The 15,150-nt window shown below is 41.1% G+C and overlaps 1 protein-coding gene across 1 annotated transcript in view; it reads right to left on the reverse strand.

Annotated features, from left to right (window-relative positions):
- The window catches only part of tpo (thyroid peroxidase), a 41,015-nt gene extending 25,961 nt beyond the window's left edge, over positions 1-15,054 (reverse strand). Inside the window, exons 1-7 of the mRNA XM_038307066.1 lie at positions 14,957-15,054; positions 13,692-13,764; positions 13,451-13,605; positions 11,878-12,007; positions 11,164-11,293; positions 10,385-10,585; positions 7,851-8,327 (exon numbers count right to left, since the gene is read on the reverse strand). Coding sequence (XP_038162994.1) covers positions 7,851-8,327; positions 10,385-10,585; positions 11,164-11,293; positions 11,878-12,007; positions 13,451-13,605; positions 13,692-13,764; positions 14,957-15,044 — 1,254 coding nt within the window. The 5' untranslated portion in view covers positions 15,045-15,054. The remainder of the gene's footprint in view (positions 1-7,850; positions 8,328-10,384; positions 10,586-11,163; positions 11,294-11,877; positions 12,008-13,450; positions 13,606-13,691; positions 13,765-14,956) is intronic.
- Positions 15,055-15,150: the final 96 nt, after the last annotated feature.

Consider the following 15,150-nt stretch of genomic DNA (forward strand, 5'->3'; position numbering starts at 1 on the left):
GTTTTGCAGTCCTCCATTGAGGTCATTTGAGTTTTTGGTTTTCCATTGCCTTGCATAATAAATGCACATTCATTCTCCATTCATAATGCTCGGTCTGCAGCTACAAGGCGTCTGCCGGCATTGGATGATTTATTCGATCAATGCTGTGCAAAATCTTCTGACAGACACCTACTCTCAGACAGGTTTGGCTCATCATAAATTTCATGCGGAAAATATTCAGTCATGCTTAATAAATCTAGACAAGTTTTTAATTAATTTTAGCAAAGGTTGAGGCTGAACAGAAAAATGTCAGGCTACTTGTAGCATCCAAGCACAGAACTGAAACAGCTCAGCGGAAGATTTTAAACTGGATAAGAAACAATAATTATGGCTGGCATTCCTTTGAGCTTTATCCGTCTTATTTTTTATGTTTGTCTTTAGTTACAGTTGTCACAGAACTTTGTAGTAGAGACTGACACGGGAGTGGATTTTCACTCCTGTCCCGTCCCACTCCCACAGAAAAAAATGGTGTCCCGTCCCGATCCCGGGCCAGAGTAGAAATCTAAATCCTGTCCCGTCCCACTCCTGGTGAAATTACTCCCACTCCCATCCCGCTCCCATTCAGAATGACTCCCGCTCCCGCACCACTCCCATTCTTGTTTTTGAGCGCGGGTGAAAAACTCAGAGCGGAAGCACTGTTGGTTTTTGGGTCGTGTAGTTTTTTTGACTCGCATTATAGTGTAGGCTTCAAGGAAAAAAAACTACAAAATGGCGGCGGCAGTACTGGATTTTTTTTCTTTCTATTTTATTTTATTTTTTGGCATCGATCCTAGTTTTTTTTAGTTACTATTGGTTTGCTCCCGCTCCCGTCTGCTCCCGTTAATGTTTAATCCTGTACCGTCCCAATCACGTGATCGTTACTAATACTGACTCCCATCCCACGGGAATCCCGTTACCGGTGGGATTCCCGAAAAAATGTCAGTCTCTACTTTGTATCTCTGTCTGATAGGCAGTGTTGGGCACGTTACTTTGAAAAACTAATTAGTTATACTTACTAGTTACTTCTCCCCAAAAGTAACTGAGTTAATAACTGAGTTACTCCACAATAAAAGTAACTAGTTACTAGTAAAAGTAACTATTGTGTTACTTTTGCGAGTGTATGAAATTAATAACTGGGGATGTCTAATTCTGAAATCCTGTGTTTGGGTTGTTATAGATACTGCAACATGTAGCTACATCCATCTATCTATTCCATCTGTAGGAGCCTAAATGCAGTTTATTTGAGTTAGAATATTTATTTTCTATTTTATTTAAAAATATGCAAATTCATAAGTAAGATAAATATTGTTTTTGATTTAATGATTCTAAGGGATTTAAAAGGATTAAAAAATGCTATTTTTATATGTTCAGTTAATTGATATTGTGAGAAAGATATGACTTTTATTGTGGCATTTAAAAACCCACGAAGGGGAGTGGTTTATCTTCATGCCAGGTGAGGAATGCAGTGGGAATCAGATGGAGATTGGAGCGCAATAGTTTTTTGACCTCACCCTTCCCAGGCTCCGTTGGACTTTAAAAGGACTTAATTTCATGGATGTATTTTATGTTTTCTGTAATGTTGCGTTAAGTTTTCAAGTAAACCGTTGAAGTCAAGAAGTGGACTCGTGGATTTATTTTTTGGATACAAGGGAGTCTGATGAGCGTCAAACTAAAGCTTCAATAAGGACAGTAAGAACCTACACCATCCATCCATCCATCCATCCATCCATCCATCCATCCATCCATCCATCCATCCATCCATCCATCTATATTTCTCCCTTTCTCCATATAGGCTAATGATCGTTCACGCTCTCCGTAGTTCCCCTGTGGCGCGAGCACAGGGCGACTGTTGCGCGCCTTTAGCGAGCATGCGCGTTTCCTGTAGCTTGCACGGTGAATCGTGCCACCGCGCTGTGCGGAGATGCAGGGGAAACCGTATCTGATGGGGAAACGCAGCTCGACGTAACACCGGTATTTCCATCTGGAAAGCGCTGTTTTGCCGCTGGAGTCCTCCTCACTCTCCATCCTCCCCTCTCTCATGACGAGGCGCGCACGAGTCCTATCATGAAAAAAGGTTCATTGTGCGACCTGAGTAACGTGCAGTAACGGGGTGTTTGCAATTGTAACTGCGTTATAGTTACAGTAAGAGTAATAATTTTGAATACTCGTTACTAAAAAAGGTAGCGGCGTTAGTAACGCCGTTACTTTCAACGCTGTTACTCCCATCACTGCTGATAGGAAACATAATATTGGTTACTTGGTGCTTGAGTGGCCTGTTTACCAAATACATTTTTTGTCATATTGAGTAATATTCAATATGGCAACGAGGGCTATTTTTTTACTATATATAAAATATACTTTGCTGTTTACCTTTTGACATTGCAAAATACTTTGAGACAGATGCCGTTTCTCAATCTGTGTACTTGTGCGTTCTCATGTGCTCGTGAAATGTCATCAGCCTCAGCCCTAGTGCTGTTCCAATTCACAAGAACGGCAGACCAGTGTTGCCAACTCCTCTGTGAGGAAAGTAGCTATTGGCTGTGCTGTAAGTCGCTAGAAGTCGCTGAATGACGCCATTGCCTAATTTGCATAATATATATATATTTTTTCAACTTTTTCTTTTCCCCTTGTGGTCCACTATAGAGCTTAAAAATCATGGTAAAACATCAACATTTTGAACAACAACAATTAACAATCCAAATGGAACAAAAAAAGGCTACAAAGAATCAATGACAATAGCTACGTTTACATGGACACAACTAATCGGATTGAAGGCCTGATCAGATCAAAAATGTTTCATGTAAACATGTCAGACTGAAGATTCTAATCCGATTCGGTCCGATCGGATCTAAATTTAATTCCGAAAGAGAGAGGTGGTTTTTGCCGATCGCCATTCCGATTGGCGTCCATGTAAACACCCATTCGGATCTTAAGAGTAAAATAATCTTCACTGTGCATGTGTGCGACGTCAGCGTGACGTTTTTCCGCCTTGTCAACAACAGGAAACCACTGGTCGCTCTCGCTGTTGTTGTGAACAACATGGCGGGAGGAGTCTAGGAACACCGACTTATGCACTCAAGTTCATTTAAAGCTGCAGGAAGCAGGAATTTATCCTCCTCCTCTTCCTCTTTTCTCTCTCCAAAGCCCACTCGCTCTCCCACGCCGGTTCAATCGCTCATTCTCTACATTTTCTCTCGGACATTTCGCTGCCAAGCGCTTTTTCCCTCCTCTCTCCTTTTTTCTTTCCGCTCGCTCCGAGCGCATCGTTTGTCAGGCCTCCCAAAAACCAGACGCAGACAGAACTGCCAAGTTTGGCAGGAAGTTCTGCGCATGCTTAAAAGATTTAATCTGATCCAATGCTTGGTACATGTATACACACGTCATGATCGGATCATTTCATTTAGTGTCCATGTAAACGGAGATTTTGAATTTCCGATCAACCAAGGTTTGGATCGGATCGGGGAAATTTTGCGCATGTAAACGTAGCTAATGTGAGCAAATAATAGTAATTATTGTGAATTTTTTTTCAAACTAATAAGATTTCCCTCCACACACGCAGGCTGTGCTTGAGTGGGTCCTCGTAATGTTGGTCAAGGCTCTCTGTGGCAGGTTCAGCAACTGAGGGAGCTGACTCCAGCGTGATCAACCTGCGTCGTCAATCCCTGCACATGCGCGCGGTTCATTTGCAGTCTGGAAGCTGAGGGTAAACATGCCTGGCTTGTGGTTGTGTTTTCGTCGTCGCTCTGTTAGTACGTCATATGCTTCGTTGATCTGATTGGTTTATTTGGCCCGTCTATCACCAACATAGGCCAATCAGCTAACCAGTATTTTCACTCCTTCCCAAAATTACTTCAACGGAAGGTTTCCAGATGGATATGCTGAGCAAATCCAGCAAATCCATCTGGCGGAGTCAGGTTAAATCAGCGGAGCTCCGAGGGTAATGGCAGCCAGGTCTAACGTTAGCCCGTCTGCAGCAGCCCTCTCTCTGCATAGACATGTGTGATGGACCGCTGGCTCTGATGGTGATTTTTTTGTTTAATTTGGCAAAATGTTCATTTGATTTCTGTTTTTCTGAATGTGTTCATTATTATTCCCCCACTAAATGAAAAAGTAAGAATTTATTATTTTCTAGAGACTATTAATAACAGGAGGTGAAATGCAGCTCCAGACGAGCCGAGCAGTGATGTCATTAGCACGTTTCTGTTCCGATTGAGCCAGATTTATGCTGCATGCTCCCATTCTCCCAGAGTCCAGAGTTTCCTGTGTGCTTCTGAAGACCAGACTATGAATACACATACTAGAATATACTGAACTAGGGATGGAACGGTTTATGAAAACCGTCCGAACCGTTCGGTTCGAGTGTCTCGGTTCGGTTCGCGTGTGTTGTGTTCGGTTCATGCGCTGCTCCTTTTTCTCATAGGCGAAGCGTTTACACTCCAGAGCAGAAGGTGGCGGTACTGCGACCAAAGCCAACCACCAGTAGTAAACAAGAAGAAGAAGAAGCAAAGCAGCGTAGCCGGGTGTAGCAGAAAAAAATCAGTTGTTGTGGAGAATTGTGTGGGTATGGCGAGTGGGAAAGAACAGGAGCTGGAAGACGCACCAGCAGCACTTTATAGGTCTGCTGTATGGGACCACTTTGCATTTAGAGTGACCTACGATGACGGCGGAAAGAAAGTTGTGGATAAAAGTGCAACAGTGTGCAAGCATTGTGCAACACGTGTTGTTTATGCTAACAGCAACATGACCAACATGTCATGCTAACCCCGAAATCCCACATACTCCGTCAGCGCTCCGCCCCGCTGCGCTCCAGACCGGCTGCACAAAGCAAAGCCTACAGCCTCCACTGTGGCTCCCGTCGCTCCGCTCTGAGTTCCTTGGAGATCGTAGAGGGCATGCGCCAGATGATTAAATTCAAAGCAGCAAAACATGCGGAAATGATCCAGGGTTTCCCGCGGATCATTAAAAATATTTACAATCCATTAATTTTTGGGGATATTTTCGTTAATTTCATTAATTTTTATGGTATTTCGGTGTAATAATCAACATATACCGAACCAAAAACCGTGACCACGAAACCGTGAATCGAACCGTGGATTTTGTGAACCGTTCCACCCCTAGAATATACATACGTACTCGCATTCTAGGGAATTGAGAAATGGCCAGAATTTCACGGAGAGCTCTCCTCGCAAAGCATTATGGGATTTGCTGTCACTGCGGCCCGCTGTCGCCATAGGCTATTGCTACCCAACAGGGGTGAATAATAACAAAGGTTTTGCAGGCTCCGCGCAGTGGAGGCGGAGTTACGTGACCAACAGGGAGCAAAAAGCAGTGATCATCTGTCTGAATGGTCAGTTAACTGAGTTCACTATACAGTTCACTATATAGTCCCCGCTCTATATAGTGATGGAGGGATTTAGGGGTTAGAGCGGACGGTCGGACACAGTAAGCTTGTATGAGATGAGAACAGCAGCTTTTAAACAGAGCGTGCACGAGGAGAAATGGACTCGTGCACGCTCTCCCGGGATCAGGTACAGGGTTGTGCATGTGCTTTTTTTTTTTAAAGTGGAGATGGTGGGTCTTTTAAAAAAATTGCTAAAATCCTCGACAATACCTTCAAGACCACCATTATGTTTTTAAGATAAAGACGTATATATTAAGCTGACTATGTAGTTAATTATCATGCATCTGTATTTCTCATTTTTTTAAATTTTGTTTATAAATAATTTGAACAATTTCATATTCTGATCTCTTCATTTGTATTTTATCTGTTGATTCTTTGCATTTTTATTGTTTTTTCATTTGCAGTTAAGGTTTTTACGCCTTTTGTTACTTTATAATTTCTTATCAATGTTTCTATTATCTGCATTTGGCCAGTTCCATTTCTTCCATGTCTCCTCCCTATTCCTCCATATATTCCTGATTAGATTACCTGGTTATTTATTAGGCTGCTTTTAATGTTTATCTATTTGTTTTCACCTCTTTGGGAAAAAAAAACATGACGTATAAAATGCTTCTACATGAAAAGTTTAATTGGTTTAATAATGTATTTTTAGTTTCTGATAACAGCTTCCCCCATGGAAAAGAAACTGGTTGATGTGAACATCAAGAAGTATAAGAAGATAAATGATAAATGTGTAAACAGTGACTCCTGTTATGAAACGATTCTGTAAAAAACTGTATAAATACTGAGAATAGAGTGAGTTCATCTACCATGCAGTAAAAGCAATCAAGGAACGTAACAAGATTAGCTGTTTGACCTTTGAGACTCTTGGATGCTCTTTTCATGTGTAATTGCACTCAGCAGCTTCGTCTCAAGTAAACATGGAACGTCGGGCTGCGTGTCGTCCGCTCAATGATTCGTTTATCTTTTGTTACAGCAGTGCTTAATTTAGGTCATTGGGAGTGAATAACACTGAAACATTAAACAGAATGAAGCTACATACGTCTCAGAATCCCAAACGACATCTTCAGGTGCCTCCTGATCTGACATTAGAGTTACTGTGGGCAGAAAGATGAGCTGCAGGTGCTGAGAGGTCAGCAATATCAAACTACTGAGTGTTAGAAAAATGTAAACGTCATGTCAAAGTTATAGACATTTGTCCTGTACGACGGAGTATTAGGGCGAGGTTAGAGATTTTTTTTTTTATTTTGAGAATAAAGTTGTAACATTATGAGACCCCCGACCCCCCCACCATGGACTGTTCTCCCTGCTGCCTTCCGGGAAGATGCTTCACAGCATTCAATGCAGGACCAGCAGGTTCTGCAGCAGCTTCTCTGCACTGTGCATCGCACTGATAACACCAAACCAAAACATTGCAAAATTGCCCCATATATATTTTATGCTCTCCCAACTTCCATCCATATCAGGCTGTCGGTAACGCTAAAGTTTTTTTTCATTTAAACTTCACATACATGTAAGTGCACTTAGTCGCGTAGTATTCACATCACCATGTAACATGAAACAAAGTATTTCATTTGCTAGAAACTACAGGGGGGAATGTAGAAGCAGTTTTATTGCCTTATATCCTCACACATGGGTCTATACTTACTTAGCAACAAAACAGTACATGTTGAAGTTCAAGTATGAGTCTTAGCAATAATAAGGTCTCTAATTACTTATTCGTACGCAATTAGATGATGAATGAGGAGAACATCATCTAATTTATACAGAGAACATCTGTATAAACATTCTTTGAGGGTCGGAGTGACTTTGACGCAGACCAGCCCACGTGAATTCCAGGAAGCTTTCGACATGATATTCCTGTGCATGTGCAGTTATGTAATGCGATGAGGAAACTATAAATGCAGCCTGAAATGGACTGAAGGTGGGGGGTAACAGAATTTTGACGATGTGTCGCTGGATGTATGAAGTGTTTAAGACAGCTGTATGAATTTGGTTTTGTAATTAAATGTGTCCCCCCTCCGGATGATAAAATGGTGTGAATCGTGGCCTTCTTTCTGTCATAAGGGAATTCTACCAATGAGCTTCTATACTTCCATATCAGTGCCTTTTTTTTTTTGCACCATGTTTTATTTTTTCTTCCACACTGTTTTGTTTGATCACTACTGTACTTTAAGAAATGGAAATGTGATGAGAGTTGTACAAAATGGTATTTCGTTTTGTGTGTATAAAACATTTCAATAAAAGTTGTCAAAGTTTAAGTCATAATATCACTATCAGTAAACAGGCGTGTTTGAACTATATTTAATAAAAGTATTTTTCTTTTGCAGTGTTGCGTGAATTCTGACCTCGTTGGTTTAGGAGTATCAACTTGATCATGAATGAGCTTTAAAAGCTCTAATTGGCCGATGATCCTTCTAGAGTCACATACCTGGTGCAGGGCCCCGATGATCTTGCGTGTTTCTTGGAACACCACCTCAGGGCTCCAGTGCTCGTTGATGCACTTCAATATCTCTGCAATTCGATTGTGCTCCCTGAGCCACAGAGTGTGCAAAGCAATCAGAGGAAGACCCTCATTGACCCGACTGTCTCCAGCCCGGAAACACTCCACTCTTTCTCCCTGTTGATCTGTGCGGCATGCCGACGGCGTCTTAGTGACGAAGGGAAGGTAAGCTCTTCCATGTTGGTCCTTGAATTGGTTGTTGATCGAGAGTTTTCCATTGAGGCCCGTGAGATTACGGAGGGCGCTCTGAAGTCGTGGAGTATGGCCGTAAACGAGAGAAGCATCCAGGTAGGATGTGATGGCATTCAGCTGCTGTCGCTGCAGAGTTTGGAGTTTGTCAGACATGGACCTGATGGGGCAGTCTGGGCTGGACCGGTGAAAAGGCATGCAGAGCGAATCCTCAGTCTGCAAGTAACAATAAAATCAGAATACATTCCAGTGATTCAGTGGTAATGACATAGACATAGGTGTCCGGATGTGCGTCCTAATCCACATATAGTGGATACATCATTTTAGATCAGTGCCTGAACGTCTAGTGGAGGAAAAAGTAGTGGACTCGAAATTTCCAAAAATTCACCTTGAAAAGAAGTAATTATCCATGGTCACTAGACGGGCACATATAGCAACAGCAGCGACAAATAACAAAGATGGTGCATGCACCATGTGGGGGGGCGGAGTTACGTGACCAACGGTGAGCATTATATAGTCCCCGCTCTATATCGTGATGAAGGGATTTAGAGGTTAGGGCGGACATTCGGACACAGCCAAAGTGGCATTAAGTGACCGTCAGAGATGGCAAAAGTACTCACTTTCTGTACTTGAGTAAAAGTACAGATACTTGTGTTAAAAAATACTCTGGTAAAAGTGGAAGTACTGATTAAACTTCTTTACTCAAGTAAAAGTAACAAAGTACAGGCTTGTAAATTTACTTAAAGTATAAAAGTAAAAGTAGAAACCACTTTTTTCATGCCGTTGCCTACATTTTAAATGGATGTCTGCCAATAGGACTAGATCTCCGTTGTGTTCATTTTCAATCATCTCGTCGTCCATGCTACTATGCTAACGCCACCGCCACCAAGCTGCAATGATTTGCCGCCAATGAATACCGCCGAATCTGTCGATTCATCTTGTAGCGGTGCGTCAAATGCAACGTAGATTCCCATCCAATTAGATAGAATTTGGTATTGATGACGTGAAAAATAATAACGGTAACTCCATTGAAATGATTCAAAACTAAAGTAACGAGCCAATTTTTTAAAATGTAAGGAGTAGAAAGTACAGATATTTGTGTAAAAATGTAAGGAGTAGAAGTAAAAAGTCGCCATAAAAATAAGAAGTAAAGTAAAGTAAAAATATCAGAAAAATCTACTTGAGTACAGTAACGAAGTATTTGTACTTCGTTACTTCCCATCTCTGGTGACCCTGCTAAACTGGTAACTGCTCCTCCAGCGACCTTAGCGCTGATTCAGTTCAGTTTTAGTTTATTTTTATAGCACCTATTCACAACACATCATCTCAGGTCACTTTCCAGTTCACCAGATCATCCAGTCAAATTGGTTAGAAGTTTTCTATCTAAGAAAAACCAGCTGATTGCATCGACTCATTGACTCTTCAGCAATCCCTCACACTAAGCATGCTTGTAGCGACAGTGGAGACGAAAAACTCCCTTTGAACAGGAAGAAACCAACAGCAGAACCAGGCTCAGTGTGAGCGGCCATCTGCTGAGGCCCACTGGGGTTCAAGGAGACAGAACCAGACATAGAAAAGGCAACTGTAAAAGAAGTCACCGTCCAGAAAACACACAGCCAGGCAGATTATCCCCAAGCCAGCTCCCACGTCACATGATGAGAGGAGATGCACATCATCTGCATGGGCCTGTCCCACCTGGTTTTTAGACGTACAGTGCGAGGTAGATCGCATCAGAGCGTCGGGTCGCACAGTCGGAGAACAAACATCGTGGGCTGTGAACTCGCACTGTACGACGAATCCTTGCGGTTTCATCTTACAGTGTGAGCTGTAGCTGCCTCCAACGATTGAAAGGTCCTTGAAAGGTGTCATCTGATGACAGAGGATGTTTTCCTTCTGACTCTGCTTCTCTCTCTCTGATAAGGACTAAAAAACATCTGTGGAAACATCCGATTGTTTTTAGCTCCATCGTTTTGTCAGCCGCTTTAACAGCAGAGAGCAACAAAATAGCAAAACAAGTAGGAAAGTGCTTTTTTCCCCTGGAGATTTTAAACATGTTTTAAAACAGCTGCTCATTTCAGCGGTTTATTTCAACAGTATTTTAACTTTTATTTTTAACAACATAAGAAAAGGATGCCAAATGGCAAATTACAGAAGGAATGTGAATGTTTAAAAGTGAACTCTAACATAGAAAGTAATTAATGACAAACACAGAATTAAAAAAAAGGAAGATTTCTTTATTTTTTTGTTGCTGTTGTTTTGTGTGTTAAAATTACCTGAATGGGAAAACAAGGATGCAGGTTTTCACAGGTCTTATTGCAGTCCACATCCGTCCAGAGAGCAGCGCCGCTGATGCTCTGCGGCGTGAAGGTTACATCATGATCTATGTACTGACCCCAGTCCACCAGCAGCTGAGAGTAGTCATCGTCTGTCCATTTACAGGAGCTCCTTATTATTTCCCTGCTGATGCTCCGAGGCTGTGGACAGAATCCACTTTTTATTACGATTTATAGGTTTCATATGAAAACCTGCCTCTCTGGTTATTGTTTCATTCTTTAATGCTTTAATTAGATCGCTGACGTTCCACAGAGGAGTAGTGTTAACTCTAATTTTAAATATCATTAAATTTCACAGCTGATGTAACTAACTTTAACTAACTAGTCCACCTCAAGCAATCAAAAAGGAACTTATTGCTCCTATATGTGCAGGAAAACTCCATAGAGCTGATGCACTTTTAATAAGTTGACTTCAGGCGTAATGAGCCCAGAAATGAGGACTGAGTCTGTATGAGGATGAGAACAGCTCCACATACTGTCTGGAAGAGATGAATGTTTATCCAAACAGGCGGAAGCAGCCTGTATTAATACCAGAGAATAATATTCTGCCTGTTAAAGCACAGCATCAGTCTGTGTCATCCTCCATATTTTCCAGCCTCCACCTGAGGAGCTTATCTGTCCAGAAACAGGTTGGGAAGTTAAATGGAAACACTGCGCTGACTTGCAGGGTCAGCTCTGTCTATTTCCACTGTCCTGTCAGCAGGCTGGGCTCAGATTACCGGAGGAAGATGGAATCCATTATGGAGCCGTTCTGGATTCCAGCCTTTGGGTTCTTCCTCTCCGTCCTCATACTCCACTGGAAGCCACCGGACCAAGGCCGTGTTGGCTGCTCCCCAGTCGGGATGTTCCCTGAATCAAAAGGAATCAAAAAAGATTGCAGTAAAATCTGCTAATATTTATCCTGAGGGGCGCAAACATTTACTGTTATTTTGAGTTCACTCATCCTGCAGTTTGGGGTGAATTTGGTTCCTTCATTATACAAACATAAAGAACGTTTAGTAAGTGGAATTTTGAAAAAAAATAGCTTCCGTAGTAACCATTCAAAATGCCCCCACTTTCCTTAAAGGGTCCTTGCCTAGTCCTTGATTGGTCCTTGATAAGAATATGGACTATCTTTATGGAAGTGAATCTCTAAGCACCTGTATTTGTTTGTGAAAGTGCACTTGTGCATTTAAAGTTTATCCAAAGGAAAAATGCTCAACAGTGGTTGTGAAGAGCCGAAGAGGCGCCCCCCCAGAGCACTTAGACCAAAAGCCCCAGACGCCCAAAGGGACCCCAAGAGCAGAGGCGCCCAGGAGGGGCCAACCCAGGAAATCCGCCCCCCCCCCAAGGGAGCAGGAGAGCCGGCTTATATATTTTTTTCAAATTTGAATCTAAGTAAGTTTTAATTTAACCGTGAATATAAGCAAAGCTAAATCTCTCAGTCTTTCTACCTGTTGTTACAGACTCCTGAAGCGGTGCGGTATTTGCTGTGGTGACCTCCTTCACAGATGACGGGATTTGTCTCATTTGGACACTGAGACAGCTCTGCTAGCAGCTCCAAGTCTTCCCATGACAGCAGTTCTGTTACAATCATAAAATTAAGCACAAGCCTTATTATCAGGGGGGAATACGGGGGCTACGACCCCCTATATTATCCCACTATAATATATTTATAAAAATATGCATTAATGATTGGTTATTCTCTCTGTAAACCTGGTACCACCATGGCTGTTTATCATGCGTTAGTGAAAGTGGTTGTTCTTGGAAAAAATGAAAAGAGCCTTTAAAGCAGCCAGACCTTTTGATACTGTTGGTTATATCTTAAACAGCGTCACATCTAAAGCAGACATTAGAAAGTCTGATAAACAGATCAATGATTAGTTTAAGGTGACCAGATTTGTGAAATCCAATCTGGGGACATTTCCAGCTCGTAGATAAGAAAAAAATATATATTATCAAAATTAAAATAGGAAACAGGGACAGTGACGCTTTCATCCATTTTTACATATTTACTCATATTTTTTATATTCATATATTTTCTATCAGTCTTCTAATCTTCTTCCTCTTCTTTCAATCTTACACTGATCTAAAACAAACATGATACAATCAAAATCCCTTCCAAACACATATAATAGCATAATACATATGATTATTATTATTATCATTGATATTATCTCACCTGATTAAATACTAGAAAGGCTAAACACCACAATATTTGGAGCTACAAGTAACAACAATATATTAAATGAACATTTAACATGTTTTAATCTCTATTCCTCCATCACTCTCAGATCATGCAGGTCTTGTCTCATTCAGTTTTCCTTTTGCTGCCTCTTATTTTTATAAGGAACTTTCATATATTCAAACTGAGTGGTAGACCTAAGCCTGGAAGTCAGCAACAACTTATAACTCAACTTACAATAACTAAAGATATAAACTACAGGTCACCAATCAGTTCTGAAAACATCTTTAAATGAACCCTTGTTGACCCCTGGAGAACCACAGAACAAGATTAGCGCCTTAGAACGAGTTTTCGATCATTCTGTTTAATTTTATGTTGTTGATTAGCTTGGTATATGTTACATTTCCGGAACTCATCTAGTTAAACAAAACACATTAAAAGCCCAGCATATGGTTGCCAACCGTCCCTTGAAAAACGGAATTGTTCCATATTTAGAAATAGAAGTACCTGTCCCTTATTTAGTGGAAAATACATACATATATATACATATATATATATATATATATATATATATATATATATATATATATATATATATATATATATATATATATATATATATGAACAACTGGAGTCCTCAAGCCCCCCGCCCCTTGTTAGACCCAAAGTCATGCCATTGTACTCGAGTGAAACCTGCAGCTTATGATGCCGTCTGAGTATGAGCTTTAAAATCAGTTACATTTTACTGTCTCTAAATGCTTTAAAAGTACAGCAGTGTGTCAAAATGAGTTTGATGTTGAATTTGAGGTGATAAGAAAAGTGTTTGCAGAAAACAAACCTACCAGATACTGTGACGTTCCTTTGGTATTTCTGCTCTGCTCTGTTTTTCAGGACTTGTAGAGCAGAGTGGAAAACCTCTCCAGCCCTGGAAATCTCCTGAGACTCAGTGTGTGAATTAAACCTGAAGCTGAGCCTGGAGTGCAGGGAAGTTGTCCGTCTGTGAAAAGAAGTTGGTCGATGTAAGAACTTTCTTCAGCCTAAACTTCCTGGTGATTAATCTCCAGTCTATAAGAGTGAGGGTACCTCTGTCCACCGTTATTCACCGTCCAAAGGCGCTCTTGGAATGATGAGATGAGTAGTTCTCTGAAGGAAGAGGCTGGAACAAAAGAAAGAACCCAACCATTGTTCTATCACAGCTTCAGGCGGACTGAGATCAGAACTTTGGATTTCCTTGGTTTTTGCCGGCCCATTCCAAAGGCATGGACCTGTTCATCTGTGTCAATTTGTATGTTTTCTAAAAAAAACAACTAATTAATTCACTGTAATATGCAGATGACTCTCAGCTTTATGTTACTATTTCAGCAGGTGACTGTGAACTAGGGGTGTAAATCATGGTGATTGAGTCAGTATCAATTTCCTGACCCAACAATTCAATTAATTTCTATACTAAAGAATACACCACGATTAATTCAATTTATTGGTTATTTATTTATTTTTTCCTGCTTCATCCATCTTTAGTAGAATTGATCCCTGCAGCAGTTTCTTCACAGGTTTTATTAAAAAGTAGATCAGAGTTGCAGCTGAGATCCAGAATGATGCTGCCTGCGTCCTCACTAGAACTTAGGAAGTAGAGAACATCAGCCCGCTTCTAAAGACCTTCCACTGGCTTCCCGTATCTCAGAGAAAAGACTTTAAAATCCTTTTGTCTGTCTATGAATCTCAGAATGGCTTCGCTCCAAAATACATCACAGACTGGTTGGCAGTGAATCGACAGCCAGACCTCCCAGGTCTACTGGATCAGATCTACTTTGCAGAACCAGAGCCAACAATGGAGGAGCAGCTTTTAGTTCTTCTGCTCCACTAATCTGGAAAAAAACTCCCATAAAACTGCCGTTAGTGCTGGAACACGGCGTTTGACAGCGTTATCCCAACCCTAGTAGGTTTTATTCCAACTTTCCTTTCGTTAGCTCTGCCAACGAGGTCATGATTTCATTGCGGTCAGTTTGTCTGATTTAAAAGTAGCTAAAAACATTATTTTTGCTGAAGTATTGGGATTAGCAACAACTGAAAAAAAATTTGGGGGGGGGTTGGGGGTGGGTGCTTTTCTGTTTTATTTATTTTTTTATTAATCTCAGTCTAACTTTATTAACATAACCATATTTTAAGGAATCCCTTGTACTATTTTGAATCATTTGCCACTCTAGTGTACTTTTGTTTGTTTTTTAAATGTTGTCCCATTGAAATGTGCTGTAGACATTAACTTACCTTGCCTTCTCTTGTCGGTGATTCTAATCAATCATTATTTCTACGTCTGATGTTAAAACAAATTAAAACAGATCTTTACTCACAGTTAAAAGTCGAGTTGTCCTCAGAAGGAAACCCTGGTGGAAGTTTGCAGAGCAACGTCAGCAGCAGAACTGGAAGGAAAGGTTTCATATTCACGGCCTCTCTGTCAGGTTAGACGGCTGCACTGTGGATCAGCTCCTTATGTACGGCATGAAGCAGGAAGCCCAGCGCCGCTCTGAGGTCACAGCAGGATGAC

The sequence above is a fragment of the Cyprinodon tularosa genome, unplaced genomic scaffold (assembly GCF_016077235.1).
Source record: "Cyprinodon tularosa strain WSP-4 unplaced genomic scaffold, ASM1607723v1 ctg6, whole genome shotgun sequence".
Lineage (NCBI taxonomy): Eukaryota > Metazoa > Chordata > Actinopteri > Cyprinodontiformes > Cyprinodontidae > Cyprinodon > Cyprinodon tularosa.